The sequence below is a fragment of the Squalius cephalus genome (assembly GCF_949319135.1).
Source record: "Squalius cephalus genome assembly, chromosome: 6".
NCBI classification, from domain to species: domain Eukaryota; kingdom Metazoa; phylum Chordata; class Actinopteri; order Cypriniformes; family Leuciscidae; genus Squalius; species Squalius cephalus.
This window is the reverse complement of record NC_137127.1, coordinates 11,765,307-11,782,835: the sequence shown is the minus strand read 5'-3', so window position 1 is coordinate 11,782,835 and position 17,529 is coordinate 11,765,307. Positions and strand designations below refer to the sequence as shown.

At 37.0% G+C, this 17,529-nt stretch overlaps 1 protein-coding gene across 1 annotated transcript in view; it reads right to left on the bottom strand.

Annotated features, from left to right (window-relative positions):
* The window catches only part of LOC307160256 (hydrocephalus-inducing protein-like), a 57,363-nt gene that overhangs the window by 1,967 nt on the left and 37,867 nt on the right, over positions 1–17,529 (bottom strand). Inside the window, exons 19-32 of the mRNA XM_079874202.1 lie at positions 13,544–13,782; positions 13,181–13,439; positions 12,506–12,649; positions 9,904–10,047; positions 9,361–9,674; positions 4,497–4,619; positions 3,289–3,451; positions 2,981–3,190; positions 2,741–2,881; positions 2,468–2,642; positions 1,264–1,397; positions 973–1,106; positions 761–897; positions 365–486 (exon numbers count right to left, since the gene is read on the bottom strand). Coding sequence (XP_079730328.1) covers positions 365–486; positions 761–897; positions 973–1,106; positions 1,264–1,397; positions 2,468–2,642; positions 2,741–2,881; positions 2,981–3,190; positions 3,289–3,451; positions 4,497–4,619; positions 9,361–9,674; positions 9,904–10,047; positions 12,506–12,649; positions 13,181–13,439; positions 13,544–13,782 — 2,439 coding nt within the window. The remainder of the gene's footprint in view (positions 1–364; positions 487–760; positions 898–972; positions 1,107–1,263; positions 1,398–2,467; positions 2,643–2,740; positions 2,882–2,980; positions 3,191–3,288; positions 3,452–4,496; positions 4,620–9,360; positions 9,675–9,903; positions 10,048–12,505; positions 12,650–13,180; positions 13,440–13,543; positions 13,783–17,529) is intronic.

Below are 17,529 nucleotides of genomic sequence, written 5' to 3'. Positions count from 1 at the left end.
AGCGGTGTGTACTGTACAAACAATATGCAAAATGTATCAAATTAACTGATAAATTGTAGCTAATTGAATACATTTTTATTACAAATATTTTATATTATCAGCATAATAATGCATGAGAAGTTGAATAAAAATGTAACAAATTTTTAAATTTCACAATTTTGCTTCCATTTGTTAAATGAAAATTTATATTTCTTATTTATTTTGCCATAACATTTATTTGTATTAGCTTTTTCTGCACAAGTCTGTATGAGTGAATGATTATGATAGTGAATGTTTGTAATCTCATCAGGCATGAAAAGTCAATACAGTATTTTATCTTCATCCTGTACTTCGTCTCAGATATTTAATGTTGCTTTCATCAAACCTGTATGGGCATAACTGCATTGATCTTTCCCAGATTGGCCTCACGGGTATCAAACTTCACTTCAAACGTCTCTGTCTCAGAGAAGGGCAAATTCTTCACCCTGTCCAATTCTGTACTAAACCCTGTGAGAGAAAAGAATGAATATTAATGCAGTGGATCCTCAATAAAGCTATAATGAACAATTCTGTTTTAGGCTTTGCCGATACTAACATACTGGAATAATAACACTCATAGAAAAAGTTCAATTTTAATCAAGCCACAAGCTTCATGAACAATCTAAACACATCACAAAGATTGACACCTACTCAAACATCTGTTTCGCTGAAATGGATGATGTCCAGAACAATAATCTCTGGCTATTTTAAATCTATTGAACATTCTGCGGTTTGGACCAACCTGTGCCTGCCAATGAGCTCTTGTCAGCTCTGAAAGATACAGCCACTGGACAAGTGTTGGTTACTTTGACAATGTGGGTCACGATGCTGCCATTGATGACATACCCAAAGTCCAGTGTGTACTCAGGCAAGATTAACCTAAAGAGAAGGTCTATCAGACACACGCATTGATCGCTTGTAAAAAATGAAAGGTTTCTACATGAATAGACTTACTTGCACAACTTCTTGAGCCAGTTGTTCGGGGACCCAGTTGCTCTTAGATCAGTGACTTGGTGCTGTTTCTGAACAGCCATGGCATTTTCCTTCACAAGGAGTCGTTCTAACTCCATCTGCAGCAGGGCATCATACTATGGCACACGTATAAGGACACTATTTATAGTACCACACACAAATATATACATATAAAGTTGTAATGATGGCTATTCTCATGGGAGTTTAATGGATTACACAAGTAATTTATGGGTAAGCTAGGAAGAGGGATGTCCAATTATCACAGACACTCACAGTGGGAATGTAGTCGTCTTCAGGTGGCATCTCCTCCTTTACTGTGACAGGCCTGCTCAACACCCCTTCCCTTAATTTCTCATTCTCCACCGAGTCTTTTGCCTCCTCTAGCAAAGAACCATATATCTCTGCATCTAGCCAGAGAACAGAAAACACCTTAATAAGGTTTCATAGCCTCTTCCGAAAGCCCTATTCAAATGAGATTTCATTTCAGAACATGTGTGTAGTGTACACAAATGGATGTCTGTAATTTTGTCAATTTGTACAGGATGCACAATGTTTGCAGGAATTTCAAAGATAGGTAATGCAAATGCTGAATTACTTTCACACATAATAGACCTATTACCAATTTTGTTTAGAGAGTTGTTTCTCCTGCACCCTCTTCCTCAAACTTGGCACTTGCCAGATTGAGGACTCTCTAGCACTGTTTTTCAGAGAAACAAGTGTTTGAGCAAGCATGTTTCCTAAATCTCTGCAAACAAATCATGGTATTTTTACGATTTAGTACAGTCAATCATAAGCACCTATGATTTAGGCACCTTTAAAGAAAAAGCAACAGTAAAACAATTTAATGTTTTAGTTCAAAATCAAATCATCTTACAAATTGCTATTACAAATTCAACAATGTCTTATTATAGGCCTTACAGTGTGACTTCGGCTAATGTCAAAGTATTGACCTTATGATGTAAAAATATCTCGAGCAACAAAGTCTGCTATTTCTTCTCTATTTAGTACAAACTGCCTGTGTTAGTAAAACAAAGAATCCGATCAATAGGTAATCAGAGAGCAACACAGCACTCCTTCCTCAATAATAGTTGCACTATTTGCTCTATAACCACAAGATGCTATTTTTTCTTGTGACGGCAAAGCTGAATTTTCAGCATCATTACTTCAGTCTTCAGTGTCACATGATCCTTTAGAAATCATCCTAATATGCTGATTTGGTGCTCAAGAAACATTTCTTATTGTTGTCAATGTTGAAAACATTGTGCTGATAATCTTTTTGTAGAAACGATACTTTTTTTAGGATTCTAAAAATGTATATGAAATAGAAAATGTTTTGTAAAATTATACAATTTCTTCATAGTGACTTGTGATCAATTTAAAGTATCTTTCCTAAATAAAAGTATTAATTTCCTTTAAAAAGAAAAATCTTACTGACCCCAAACTTTTGAAAGGAAGTGTATGACCGACAGCAACTTACTCAGGTCTCTAGGAAGGTCCAGACACAGTCGAGGGAAAATACCCTCTCCTCTTACAGTAATGACTTCAGTCTCATAAAAGGCCACTTGCAACTGAAAGGTCTTGTGAAAGACTTCTGGAATTCCTGGAAGGTAGTATACACTGAGCCTCATTTCTGCATACGGCTCTAGGTGACCCTTCAGAAGAAACACAACCATGACACATGATGCACTTGGGCCACAAATTTGATAGGAAGAAAAGTAATCAGTGTTTTAAAACATGAAGAACATCTCACCTTGCTGGGAATGATGAGAGGCTGACCAGGTAACAGTTGCTCCAGAGAGAGTCCTGGTTCTCCAGTTAGAGAAGAGAAATCAAATGCAACTTTCCCTGTGTTCATCAAAATGAGCTCTGCTTCAGCTACATTGTCAAACAACTATGATTATAGGGGGGAAACAGAGAACAAATCCCTTTCATCTATACAGATTGCAGCTGAATTAATCATATTGCTATTTTGTTGAAAGTGTGAACTTACCTGTAAACCAAAGTCAATGTCATTTGTGTCCAGTGTATACGAAACAAAAGAAGCCTGACCCTTGAGTGTGATCTCATAGGTGGGCCCTCCTTCCACCTCACACAATGCCAATACATGCGTGCTGATGTCAGCGTGACCAAGAAATGAGAAGGTCACCAGCTTGGTGTCACCAGGCTGTAGTTCCCCATACAGTGAGGAGATATCAAACACCTATGAAATAGATGAGAATGAAAAAGAGCAGCTTCAAAATGTATAATACTTTTAGAGAATATATCAACATATTGGGACGAACGCAAGGTTATACAGACCTCTTTCACACTCACACTTGGATGCCCATTGGCTGTGAGATTGATGGGTTTGCTTTCCAGCTCTGTGCTCACTGGCCGTGTTGAGTAGGTCCTATTCTGCTCTTGTCCACTACCATGATGCAATTCATCCTCTTCCAATTGAGGCATGATTACATCAGTCTCCCTGCAAAAATATAAACAATGACACATTATTAGTGGTTTTCACCAATCATTAGATCTCCATCTCTCTAACTTCACGTTCTTGTTCCGCCTTAAGGGTCAGGCGGAAACTAAATTGAGTCAAGATGGCCGTTAATTACAGAAAGCATTAAATAATTTAACAGGTGTAATTTATCAGAAGAAAAGTTTACACAGAAAATCTCAGGCTCTGAAGAAAGGGAAAAGAATAGACTAAGTGCCTCATTCAGGATAAGTGTTGATGGAATCAATGCGTCATAATATTTTGCTTTCAGAAATAAAGCAAATCAAAAATCTTGTAAAAACTATTCAGATGGAATGTTGTATTGAAGCTGAGCAGGCTGGGACAGTGGGTGTCATTATAAATGGAGTCAGCAGGGGGCACTGTTAATCAAAAGATGTAACTTCATTTTTTTGGATAAACCAGGAGGCGATTGCTTAGTACAGATAATGAATAAGCTCCACAGGACCCCTGGAAATTAAAAACACCAGTCATATCTAGAAAAAAAAAAAAATCCTTCTAAAATCCATCTGAAAAAGTACAACTGTTATGCTTGAATGGTATTTGTTTTAAAATGTGTGCGTGTTCAACAACATCTCTAGAACCAGGTTGAGGGCATAGAACAAATGAAAGTGCTGAGAGCGTTTCAGATACAACGCAGTGAAGGGAAGTCTGGTGCAGGTGTTCTCAAAGGCTGAAGTCTCTCAAGAGACATGTGCTGCCAGAAACGCTCGTTACGCTAAACAAACGCTCAGATAGCGCCTCACTTTTACCTGCCCTTCTCGATATGAGTGCGTACGTGATGGGTGCTCTTGAGCAATCTAATGATTCTGTAGGAGGCTACGCTTCGTTCTCTCATTATCAACTTGGAGAACCAGTGAGGAGCTGAGGTAATACTCAAAGGTCTGCTAACATGATGAGATTCGGGTAAACATCCCCCTTTATATGTATCCTCATAATTCCTGCTTATTATCGGAGAGGCTTCAGGGAGTTGTCAGCCTCTAGTATCACACAGAAGCTGTTCTCAGACCTGTTTGGGTCCATCTTGCCGTCAGCTTCTCTCTGCTCTAACAGCTCCCTCTGCGCCTCCCCACTCTCCTTTCTTTTCCCCCCAGCGTCTCCTTCAGTCCCCTGGCTCGTCTCGTTAAAAAACCTACCAGAAAAGAAGGAAAAAAGTAATCAGTCTTATATCAGCCGCAGACACCACAAGAAACTGTCCATCAGCAAGAAATCCGCCATGTGCCGGGAGCCCGAATGGATCAACCAAGTGGTCCAATAATAGCGGCTTTGCTCTTGGTTTAATTACTGATAGGCTTTTAATTAGCAGGCTGGACAATGCATGCTAAAAACCCTGCGATAATGATAGGAAAGGTCATAGTCTTATTGGATCATGCACGAGGTGGGAAGCGAATAGTAGTGTGGAAAGTGATTAATCTTCACTGGCTTGCACTGCAGCCCCACGGAGGATATATCGATTAATCCGACGCAGGACATGGCAGCCACTACAACAATTTAAAACTATAAAAACTCAACCCACAGCTATCAACAGCTGAGATTTAAAATGAAGCGTTGTGTAAACTATTTTATTTTCCAACCAGGAGACCATGAGTATGTGTGTAAAGCTGGAAGTGTGTTAAAGGGTAACTCTCGCCAAAATGCAACCTATGGTCTTTTTATTAATCTACCACAGGCAAACTTTCATTTAAAAGCATAATTAGAATGGAAACTCTACTTTTAAGTTTGACCGTATTTTCGCTTTCGGTCTTTTGAATGGGAGTAAATATGATAGCATCAAAAATCGCTATTTTTAAAACACTAAGAAGGCTCGACACAACATGAAACATTGCTCGAAGTATCACCAGGGGCTCTACTCATGAACTCGAGCATTGAGAACATTGTTTGTGTACACAGAGTTTACTAAAAAGAAAGATTTTGAACAACTCAATGTAGCTGTTGTTGTTTCTGTCCGCCGGCATTTTGATAGTCAAAAATAGTCGATATATAATAGCCCCTGGTGATACTTCGAGCAAAGTTTCATGCTGTGTCAAGCCTTCTTAGTGTTTTAAAAAATTTTGATGCTATCATAGAAGTGCCCCATGCACTCCCATTCAAAAGGTAATTTGACCGAAAACGAAAATACAGTCAAACTTAAAAGTGGCGTTTCCATTCTAATTATGCTTTTAAACAAAAGTTTGCCTCGGGTAGATTAACAAAAAGACCCTAGGTTGCATTTTGGCGAGAGTTACCCTTTAAATATACGGACCTATAAAACGAGATGAAAAACGCACATTGTTGCGATAATTAAATGTTAATTAAAACATGCTGTCAAATATAGCAAAAATACAATAAGAATTTTTTTTTACCACAAGATATTAACAATTCACTACTATGTTTTTTATTATTGGCTTATTTCAAATAATATAATCACACAATGACACAACAATGTCAAGAATTGTCCCGCTTGTATAGCTGAATCTGAACAGTGAAGTATAACTGGTAAATTGAATTAATTCGACCTAACGCATCCTATATATTTGAGATTAATCAGATAAATACTGTATATACAACATAAATATATAAGATTACAACTGTATCTCTACAAAATAACGGATAATGCACAAGTTATTCAAACCGTTTTACATTTTGGAGAACTGGTGGATAATTTGTGTGAATTTGTAGCTCATTCATTTGTTTTCGAGTGATCTGCTTATGCCCCACTGATTGCTAGGTTTAGGGGAGGACCTTTATTACTTTTCACATATCATATATTTCCATACGAATCACATCGTAAAAATTCATAGGAAATCATCACCTTGTAAAATAGTTCATGAGATCAGGTTGGCTAGTCAGAATGTAAGTCTCTTCACAACACACTGATGATGAATTACTAAAAAACATTCACAACATTGTTTTAAAATTGTAAACTCCATGTTATTTTAGGACATCAGTTTTTACATCAAAAATGATTTTTAACATGTTTGTGTTAAATGTTAATAAATGTTTAATATATAAACATTTTTTAATGACTTAATTTTCAATGACTAAAATTAAATGGTATTTTAGTCAGAGTAAAATGGATTAAAATTACATCTATAATTACAGAATATGACTTCATTAAAAGACAAAAACTATGACTATAACGACTAACAAATTTTTAATATTTAAATATTTTCATTTTAATTGAAATTAAACACTGGTTCGACTCTAAAGACTAACTCAGTTTCTGCAATGGTTCCACTATAGGGCACTGAATGCTCTGTTTTAAAACACAGATCAAATGTTTGACAGCTATTCTAAGTAGCTCCATTTGAACACCTCAGAGACTGTAAATGCTGATGACCCATTATTTAATCACATGCTTCTCCACTATTCACTCCTATCAGCAAAGTGTGAGCTGTCAGCTGCATCTGAATAAAAAGCCCCTAAAGCCCCTATCAGTCTGTCATACATCATCACCCGTTTATTCAGAAAGTTATTGCATTTCCTCTCAGGGCTTGGAAGGCTTGACTGGACATCTGTCTGTCTTTAACATCTGAGTGCTGAAATAAAGCATCGATTGCTTAATCTTTAGGGGCTTTCCATAGAGAGGTTCAAGGAGGACACACTCTTTAGAACCAGCCTCTGATACAGCGGAACCAGAGACACATCTGGAGCCTGTGAGTCAGACAAACTCCATAAATATATTGGAGTTTAGATAATATATTGGAAATATATTAGATAAAACAAAATCAATAAAACACAAAATACAACCGGTCAGTTTGGGGTCAGTCATTTTTTTTTTTTTTTTTAAAGAATTAATACATTTATTCAGCATGGACACATTTATCAAATATGACAGTTAAGATATTTATAATGTTACAAAGGATTTCTACTTCAAATAAATTCTGTTCTTTTTGTATTAAGCTGCACAACTGTTTTCAACATTGATAATAATAAGAAATGTTTCTTGAGCACCAAATCAGCATATTAATGATTTCTGAAGAATCATGTGACACTGAAGACTGGAGTAATGGCTGCTGAAAATTCAGCTTTGAATATTTATAATACTAAAATTGAAAAAAAAAATGTTATTTTGGTTGCATCAGTCTGTCATACATCATCACCCGTTTATTCAGTTATAGAAAGTTATTGCATTTCCTCTCAGGGCTTGGAAGGCTTGACTGGACATCTGTCTGTCTTTAACATCTGAGTGCTGAAATAAAGCATCGATTGCTTAATCTTTAGGGGCTTTTTGTTTAATTCCCTCCAATTTAATTATTTATTTTATGTTGTTGTTTTTTTGTCAACCGAAAATCAATACTCCTTGAACATTTCTCTCAAGAATTCGCTTATGCAGCCTCTGACTTGCTAAATATCAGCTTAAGTCCAAACAGTCTATCCCTGTTTCTGCAGTGGACTACATTAAAATGCACCGGCTTGGAATTAAAGCACAGCACAGCCAAATTCATTCTTTGGAGAGGTGTCCCTGTGCTCCTAACCATTTTAGTTAATGCCAAAAGACTACAAATCACATTTTATGGACATAAACTGGACTTCAGACATTCTTCAAAATATCCTCTCTTGTGGTTCATGAGGGAGAGTAAAAAATGCCAGATATTTCAATTTTGGGTAAACTATCCCTTTAAAGGTGTTCTAAGCGATGTTGGGTGACGTCACTTCTTGTTGACGTTTGAAATATTGTCAAACAAAACGGAGGCTAGCTAGACTCTCCCTCCTCATCCGCACACTAACCCCCCAAACAGTGCCGTCGCTGGTGGGGTGCGAGGCCCTGTGCGAACCTGAAATGCGAGGCCCTGCTCTTTGATGTGTAGGCCTATATTGCGCATGAATTACAGTCACACGGACGTAGCTGTTCTAACTCTTTTGCACGCATAATCTTGCTGCAATACGTTTTTATCAAGTAGAATAATACAGCATAATCATGCACATAGTCTCAGCTATGACTTTTTGCTATTTATTTCAGAGGGGAAAAAAATCAACTGTGCAACCACGAATGGCTTTTCAAGTCAGCCGGATAATTTTCATCGAGAATCCGCCTACGCAATAACGTGTATCTTAATGGTCCAGTGGTAGAACTTTCGCCTAGAGTGCCAGAGGTCGTAGATTCGAATCCGCTCTCGTATGGTTTTATTTTTCTCGTATAACGTTAGTTTTTTTTCTCTCATCAAAACCGATTATGTTAATCAGTGGTTGTATATCAAGCAGGGACACATTTGTGTGCATTATGTTAGAGTATCCACAACGGATTGAAGCGCGCGTCGAGTGAAGACAGTGCGGCGTGTGCGCAAGCCACACGAGAAAATGTATCCGCGCCACTGATCGCAGCGGCAACGAGCACTTTGATCACTTGATTTAAAAAACACATTTCAGCGCTAGATCTTCTTTTTATTTAAAAAAAAAAACGAACGAAATGCTCTGCCAGTTAACTGGATATGTTTTATTTAATTGTAGAATTGTTACATTCGTGCCGCGAGATGTTTTAAAAAGTGTTGGAAAAACAAAAAAACAAAAACAAAAAAAAAAACAGCAGGATTGCGAGGCCCCCTATTGGCGCGAGGCCCTGTGCGGTTGCACAGTTCGCACAGTCTATGCGACGGCTCTGCCCCCAAACCCCACCTCCATATCCTTCTTGTCGGTTATTGGCTGGAACAGTTTATGTTTCGTGGTGCGGGTTAGCCCAGTTTGTTTTTGTAGCCGTTTGTGGAGCCTGGGCTGTCTACAGACTGAGACTGCGTATTTTTACAGTGTGTTCAGGGGACAGGCAGCTAGCAGATAGTGAGGAGATGTTTGCTGTATGTGACAAAAAAAAATTGGCCTAAAAAACGTGTGACATCGCTTAGAGCAACTTTAAGATTAGATTTATTATTTGATACTCATGTTTGTGTTGTTCATACCCAATATGGCATTGCTGTCGGTCTACCAGGAAGGCCCAACGGTAGGAAACACAGAGTGGGCTGCAGTTGGTCATGGTGAGCTTGAGACAGGATTTTGTGTTGTTGAGAATGCAGCCAAAGTCCAGTGTGGTGCTGGAGAACTTGAGATTAGGGAAGTGAACCTCACCCCTCAGCACCACCTGATCCTGCTGAGGGTGGCCATGATAGCAGAACTCCAGCACATCCTCAACCACACGGGTGAGACGGTCCTGTCGGTACATGGGGTTGAAACGCACCCACAGCTCTTTCTGAGCTCCGACTGCCAGCACCAGACTCTACAGAAAGAGAAGAACTATTAGACTCCGCCTGAAAGACTAAAACTTCAGATGCACGGGTCAAGTAATGGAAAGCATTAAAATCTTACCTGCACACTTGCATGCATAGATGTGCAACAATAGGATAAAATAAAATAAATGCCATTTTAAGATTTTTATTTTCCCAATACAATGCAGTTACACTTGCCATTACTTGTAAACAAACAGCAACTATACTTAACCTGTTTACCTTTGAGGTTGTAAACAGTTCATCCCCGTCATAATCACACAATCCAAAGGGCTCACGCAGGGTCAGTTCCATAGAGAGGTTCAAGGAGGACACACTCTTTAGAACCAGCCTCTGATACAGCGGAACCAGAGACACATCTGGAGCCTGTGAGTCAGACAAACTCCATAAATATATTGGAGTTTATATAATATATTGGAAATATATTAGATAAAACAAAATCAATAAAACACAAAATACAACCATTCAGTGGGGTCAGTATTTTTTTTTTTTTTTTAAAGAATTAATACATTTACTCAGCATGGACACATTTATCAAATATGACAGTTAAGATATTTATAATGTTACAAAGGATTTCTACTTCAAATAAATTCTGTTCTTTTTGTATTAAGCTGCACAACTGTTTTCAACATTGATAATAATAAGAAATGTTTCTTGAGCACCAAATCAGCATATTAATGATTTCTGAAGAATCATGTGACGCTGAAGACTGGAGTAATGGCTGCTGAAAATTCAGCTTTGAATATTTACAGGAATAAATTACATTTATGAAATACTAAAATTGAAAAAAAATATATATATTTTAAATTGTAACATTTCACAATATTACTGTATCTTACCAAATATCTTACCAACCACAAACTTTTAAACAGTACTTTATATTTAAAATGGCAATAAACAAAACCTACTTTGACCATACAAAGTACAAAGAGACAGAATATTTCTGAAACTTTAGTAATATGTGGTGAGGATGTGATATTGAGACCAGTTGCTATTATTAATGCTATTAGACACAATATAACTTGCAAGGACAAATATCAGTTATTTTTGCATGTTATTGCCAATACTTAAAAGGCAAAATTCACTCTTTTATTGCAGTCTGAGTTTTCCCTCATCATCCACTTTCCTCTCATCTCTCTCTCTCTCTCTCTCTCTCTCTCTCTCTCTCTCTCTCTCTCTTTCTCCCCCATTCCCTACTCGCTCTCTTTAATTGCTTTATTCCTCCAAGCTCTACTAAGGGAGCAGTCAGTAAATCTAGCAGCACGGGCTGTCAAAACACAGACGAATGGGACACAGTCAGATAAAAAGAATGCCACAGAAATAAATTTGCATTTTTAGTTCTAAGATACAGACTTACAAGGTGCCTGAAAACAGCTGTCAGAAGATGTGTGTGAAGAAGTTTATGAAAATATGTATAGCTGCAGCAAAAATGTGAGAGAACAGGAATCTGACAAGGCGGGTGGTGTTGTGTGTGCAAATGTGTGTGTGTTGAAAGAGAGATAATAAAAGTGAAATAAGGCAGACAGAAAATCATTTTCATTATAATGATGGTTCCTCCTGAGCTCACTGTGCTTATTCTACAGCTTTTTTTAAAAAAACAGAAGAGGACCAGAGATGCCAGGGCATCAGTGCTGAGCTGTGAGCTGGGGTTCAAATGAATTTGCCATCTCAGCTCACTTACAATCATTTTGCGAAAGAGAAGTAAATTTGGACGGCTCATTTGAATGAGTTGGACATAACAGCTGCATGGTTTTTACTGTCAATATTTGAGGCGGCAATCGAAATATTTTCGATTTCAATAGACCATAACATTTGTCCATGCCTCAATCTTGTCTTTATGCAGTCAAGTGACTTACAAATGGATTGAAATTGATTGATTGGATGAACAGATTATATATATCTCTTCTGTACCATTCATAAATTAGGCTTAATTCCTTTACAAGAGAACAGATAATTGCCTCAATCTAACCACACACTGCAGACTATTTTTTTCTGTGCTTCATAAAAAGTTAAAGGACATTTGATAAAAGGGTACATGTTCAGCCACTGAGTTACAGCACAGATAATGGACCTGACATTTAACATACACACACAATACAATATTGACAATATGAGTAATTAAAGGGATAGTTCACCCAAAAATTATCATTCTATTATCATTTACTTACACTAATGTCAGTCCAGAACACAAAAGAAGATACTGAATTTTGGAAACGGTTTAGGTTCCACTGTATGAAAAAAAAAAAAATCTGAATATCTTCTTTTATGTTCCCCTGAAAAAAGAAAGTCACACAGGTCTGGAACGACATGAGGGTGAATAAATGATGACAGTATTTTCATTTATGGGTGAAAAATGAAAATATTTCTTAATATTAAATATCCCTTTAATATTATGAAATGGGTTAATGTGGTTGCGGTTTTGCAAGTATGAGGAAATGAGAGCCAAACTCATTTAATATAAAAGTTTAAACCTTTACAACTCACCTGTATTAAACATGAAAATGCGACAAAATAACACTAGACGTATGCATTTATGACACCAGTTAATGCATTAACTTTGGCACCCCTCAAAAAATAACAAAAAAATAACTAACTTGAGAACAAAGCAGAAATAACAACTAAAGTAAAAATTCTAAACTGTAAGTGTTGGATAAGTCACTCTAAAAAGTAATGAATTACTAGTAACTAATTACATCTTCAACAGTGTAATCCGTTTACTGTACTAATTACTCTCTCTAATCAAATTACAGTAATTAATAACTGATGAATTACACCCAACACTGACTATCATAGCCCTTGATAGTAGAGAGAGATTTTTGCGAACCTTTTCCACATAGAAGCTGATTTGTTTGGATGAGAAGTTTACTGCTGGGGAGACGAATTGGCATGTGATGTCTGTAGTAATGATGCACTCTTTCCCATACTGACGCCCGACAACAGCATAGCATACAAGTTTTTCCATAACCACCTGCAATTCATAAACACACATTTAAAAAACACATTCATACATATATATTTTTGTATTCTCAATTTATGAATGGATGTGAATCATCTTTGAAAGTTACATTTTTAAGAAACCCAGCTCAGCCTTGCACTAAAACTAAAAGCCTTGCACGTTCTCTATGATGCTTGAGAGCCGGCACACCGACTGATGGCTATGCAATGCAGCAGCCAGGCGTGGGACGCAGCAGGGCAGGCCTATATTCACTTCTCACCTTCTCTCAACTCTAATTTACCATTAAATCAATAAGGACTCAAGGAGGCATGCATCTCTGTAATGCTCTAGAGAGGAAGTCAATGCACAGCTCCATGTCTCCACTAAAAGAGGATTAAGTGTGGCTTTCAGGACCTTCATCACCGTAGTATTCAAACTTTAGCAGGTTGTGTCGGAAACGCTGTTGGCCAACATATTTGAAATTGTTGCAAGGAATGTAGTCTAGTTATCAGTTAGAGACGATTAATTGCTGATGCACATAAGAAAAAATTCTGATATCGGTACCTTGGGGACGTCAGAGGAGCCCTCTAGCAGCATGTCAGCTGAGTGGCCAGGAGGAAGTAATAAACGTGCAGGTGATAAGCTGAAGACAGGGCCTCCTTGATCTGAAGTTTGAAGGCTCTTGCTTTTTTTGTTCCTAGACTTGTTAGGTGACAGAATGCCTCTGTTGTGAAACTGTGGAAACCCCTCTGTGGTCCATAATAGTCGGTGAGTGCGACGTCCTCGATTAGTAATTCTGAAGGCATACCGACATGGGCCGGAACTAGAAGACCAGAAGATTTAATAATTTAACTGAACATGAAGTTTTGTGAATAGCGGACTATTGTAAATGGCAGAATTCAAGGACAGACATTGGCGTTGTTTTACCTGAAGTGGGTTCCCAAATCCAGGCTAGGAGCCAATGGACGGTCAGTGACTATGGTGGTGCCCTTTCCTTTGGCCGACACAGGAATGTTAAAATTTTGGCTGTCCGGGATTTCCAGAAACAGTTCATCCTGGAAGGGCATGGTGTCATTCAAATGGGCTATCAACTTCAATTCCAGACTCTCCTTTGGAGGAATTTCCCCTTCACTGTGATCCACACGCCAGTGAGACCTGTTCCTCACCTATCAACATTCACATACACATTATAGCACAAAATCACTAATTCCATTGTGTAGTTTTAAACATACGATAGCAAAAAAGGATAATAACTTTCTAATAATTCCATATATATAATGTTTAAACGACATATTAATCACAATGCTCTCACCCATTTAAATCTTGCTATATATATAAAATACACTACCGTCCAAAAGTTTGGGGCTAGTAATATCTTCATATAATTCTGTTTGAATATTAAAAATGTAATTTATTCCTTTGATGGCAAAGTTGATGATCCTATCAAAATCAAGAAACATTTCTTATTATTATCAATGTTGAAAAGCTGTGCTGCTTAATATTTTTGTGGAAACAATACTTTTTTGGGGGGGAATTCTTCAGTTCAGAAGAACAGCATTTATTTGAAACAGAATTTTTTTGTACAACGTAAAAGTATACACTGCCACTTGCGATATTTTCATTTCTTTGTTTATCAAGAATTACTTTATTTCCAAAAATAAATCTTATCCCAAATTTTTGAACGGAAGTGTTAATTATTTTGCAATTTTGGTCTTACTGAGCAACTAATTAAATTTTAAGTATACTCTTCTATCAGTTACAAATGTGACCAAGAATAACCACTTACTTTCACTAACTTTTCTAAAGTGTTTATTTTACTGGCCAATCCAATGAGTAAAATACAAATGCTCACCTAGCTAGGAATACTTTGTGATCAAATGGGTTAATATACAGTAGTGACAACCTAAAGCATCCTTCATACATCAACTTCATGCATCAACTTCATACATCAACGTCAACGAACAATATACTGTATAGTCCAAGTCACATGAAAAAACAAAAAAAAAATCACAAGCAAAAAACAAACTCCCTTATGTGTGTGGACTGATTCTTCTGTCTTATGTAATGTCCAGGGGAAATGATCCCACAGTGGGTACGTTTTCTAGTGGGTAATGAGAAATATTAATGATCATTCCCTCCCGGTTGGCTCCAACACAAGTAACTGCCACTCAAAAGCCAACCATTAAGCAACATCTTATCTCAGTCTTGTAATTGAACAAGGTTTTAAATGAGCAGCTATGTAGTGATAACATGTAAACATACAGTTTGTGTGTCTATATGCCTTGTGCTGCCAGCAGGATTCTCTTTATCTGAAGGGAGTAGAAAAGACTGGTGATAGTATAAAGGAATTGGAATTATGTATCCGTTTTATAATGAGTACTGAATGGCTGATAGAAGAACACTGTTTGTGCTATAACTGACCCAAGAGTCTGAAATCTGGCTAATACTTCCACTGCGTCGGAAATCGAATTCTATGCAAATATACAGTACGGCAAAAGAGTACTATGTTCGAATACATAGTAACTATTCGAAAAACAGTAGGTGAAAAGTACCCATATAACCTACTACTTCCACCAAGATTCAGGAGTGTGCATTCAATCAATCCCATGACGCCACGGGAGAGGATTTATGAATGGCAGACTCAACTGTAGTCCACATGACAGTAATAACATGGTGGATGTAGTACATCAATATGTATAGTACATAGAACAAACTTCATCAGGCGTGAGGTAAATTCTAATTCGAATGTACTGTAGTACCTTCTCAGAAAATATGCTTATACAACGGGGTATTTGGGATGTAGGATATGCATAAGCAGTTTTTTCCTCTTTCAAACCCCATATGTTAAGCGCCTCCTTTCTGTCCTACTTTTTCTCCCTACTTTCATTATTTCCTCATAACGAGAAATAAATCAATGTGAAAAAAGCGCAAGCTTGTCTTTGCATGCAAAAGTGCAACCCACCAGCTGCTTAATTTGCACCACTGCTTTCCATAACTGTTGGCGGAGGATTCAAATCCATTTTCATAATGCGGCCAAATGATTGATGTCCTGCACATTAACTTTTAATTGGGATTTTCTGACTGAGTAAAGAGAATGGGTGTTGGTTTGTTAAGGGATTCTGATTAATAGCGTTTTATTTATCTTAAGGCGAGACACTACAGGTGAATAGGGTAACAATTTTAAATAACAGATATCACCATGAAACTTCCTCAGTTGATTACTTACACAAGTATACAAAAAAAAAATTATTACAAGTTTTTGAAATATGTATGTTTAATTATGCAAATTTGGCATTATCTCATTAAATGTGTGATTCTGCATATATTTTCGGTAGATAGATCTGAACATATGATAAAGCCAGGTGCAAAATTATTTTTTCATTTTGTTTACCTAGGAAATCAAAATATATTGTCCATAGCCTTAAAAAAATCTATTTTTGCCATATTTTTTTGAATAAAATGTCAAATAAATCAGGCCAGGAATGATTTATTAACAAATCCCAGTGAAAATATCTTCAAAATACTGCTAAGTATATAACTGGAAAGTTTGGTGTACATAGGTGCTACATAGACTGAGATGTTTGTACTGGAGTATGACAAAAAACTAATTTTGAGAAAACGGCATTTAAAGATTTAATAGCTCTAAATGAGATTTTGTCATTAGCTTTAAATCCCCCTTTGGACATTCACAATTGGTTACTGATAGAAAGGAAATGCCCATATTTGGGTTACATAGCGTTGTGCAGGAGACATAGAGCTTTATAACGATACCGGTCATGACAGACTTCAGTAAACTGACGGGAACTCGGCATGTCGCGTTGGAATGGTAACTTCTTGGTAAATTCGGGAGAAACTTACCGCCGCAAGTAAACAAAATGTAATAAAATAAACATATTAATGTATATTTTCAACGTTTTCTTTATAGCAGCTTGATAGAACATATTGAAGGAGTAAACTAGCCCAAAATCTCAAAACCGACCACTGCATGAAAAATCAATGTTTTTGCCTGCCGTGTCTCGCCTTAAGAGTGTGGCTCATCCTGATGACTGAGTATAGCTTTTGGCACATTTATCACCATTATGCTCTCCTTTTACAGTCTTCATAGGGAAAAACTAAGTGAGCAGACTGTAGAGAAGAAATTGAAGGATAAGTATTTCCCATTTGAGTGTGCACAATCTAAGACATTAAGATAATCAGAATGTACATTATCCCACTTAATACATGGCTGCAATTCAGTAGTCATTAGATAGACTTTTTTTTTTTTTGACTTGGTCACAACTGTCCAATCAGAATCAAGTATTACAGAAAATCGTCCAAACACCTCATGAGTGAATTGGTAGCTGACTTTTTCATAACCAACTCCTCAAACTGATATGACCTCTGAGTCACGCGGGAGCTATATATATTTATTTATTTATTTATTTATTTTTTTTACAATTTTTTACATGTTATACAAATTAAAGAATGGAGCTATATATTTTTGTGTGGCAAAGTGTGTTTGTGAGGCAGACAATGAAAACATCAGAAAATGTTTTGATGTTCCACCGAAAGAACGTAAACCGAACACTGTGACAGAAACCGCTTTGATAACAGATCTATTAACAGCGAAGATATAAACTCTGTTAGAGGCCATATCTCATATTCACTCAACTGTGAGCCATAGGAGAGCCACATGAATAATTCTGGAGAAATACACTGAATCTGATCATCAGAGGTAGTAAAGGGTTTTGGTAAAACTTTATATAAGGGTCCCTTTGAAATATGTTGTAATTCCAAAGAAATTCATAACATATTGATATTCATAACATATTGTTGCATAACCATGATCCTTTAGATCAAATTTACAAAAGAAGTTTGCCAATGGCTTATGCTTCAACACAGTCATCACCAGCAGTAGTCTGCCCTTGGAGGAA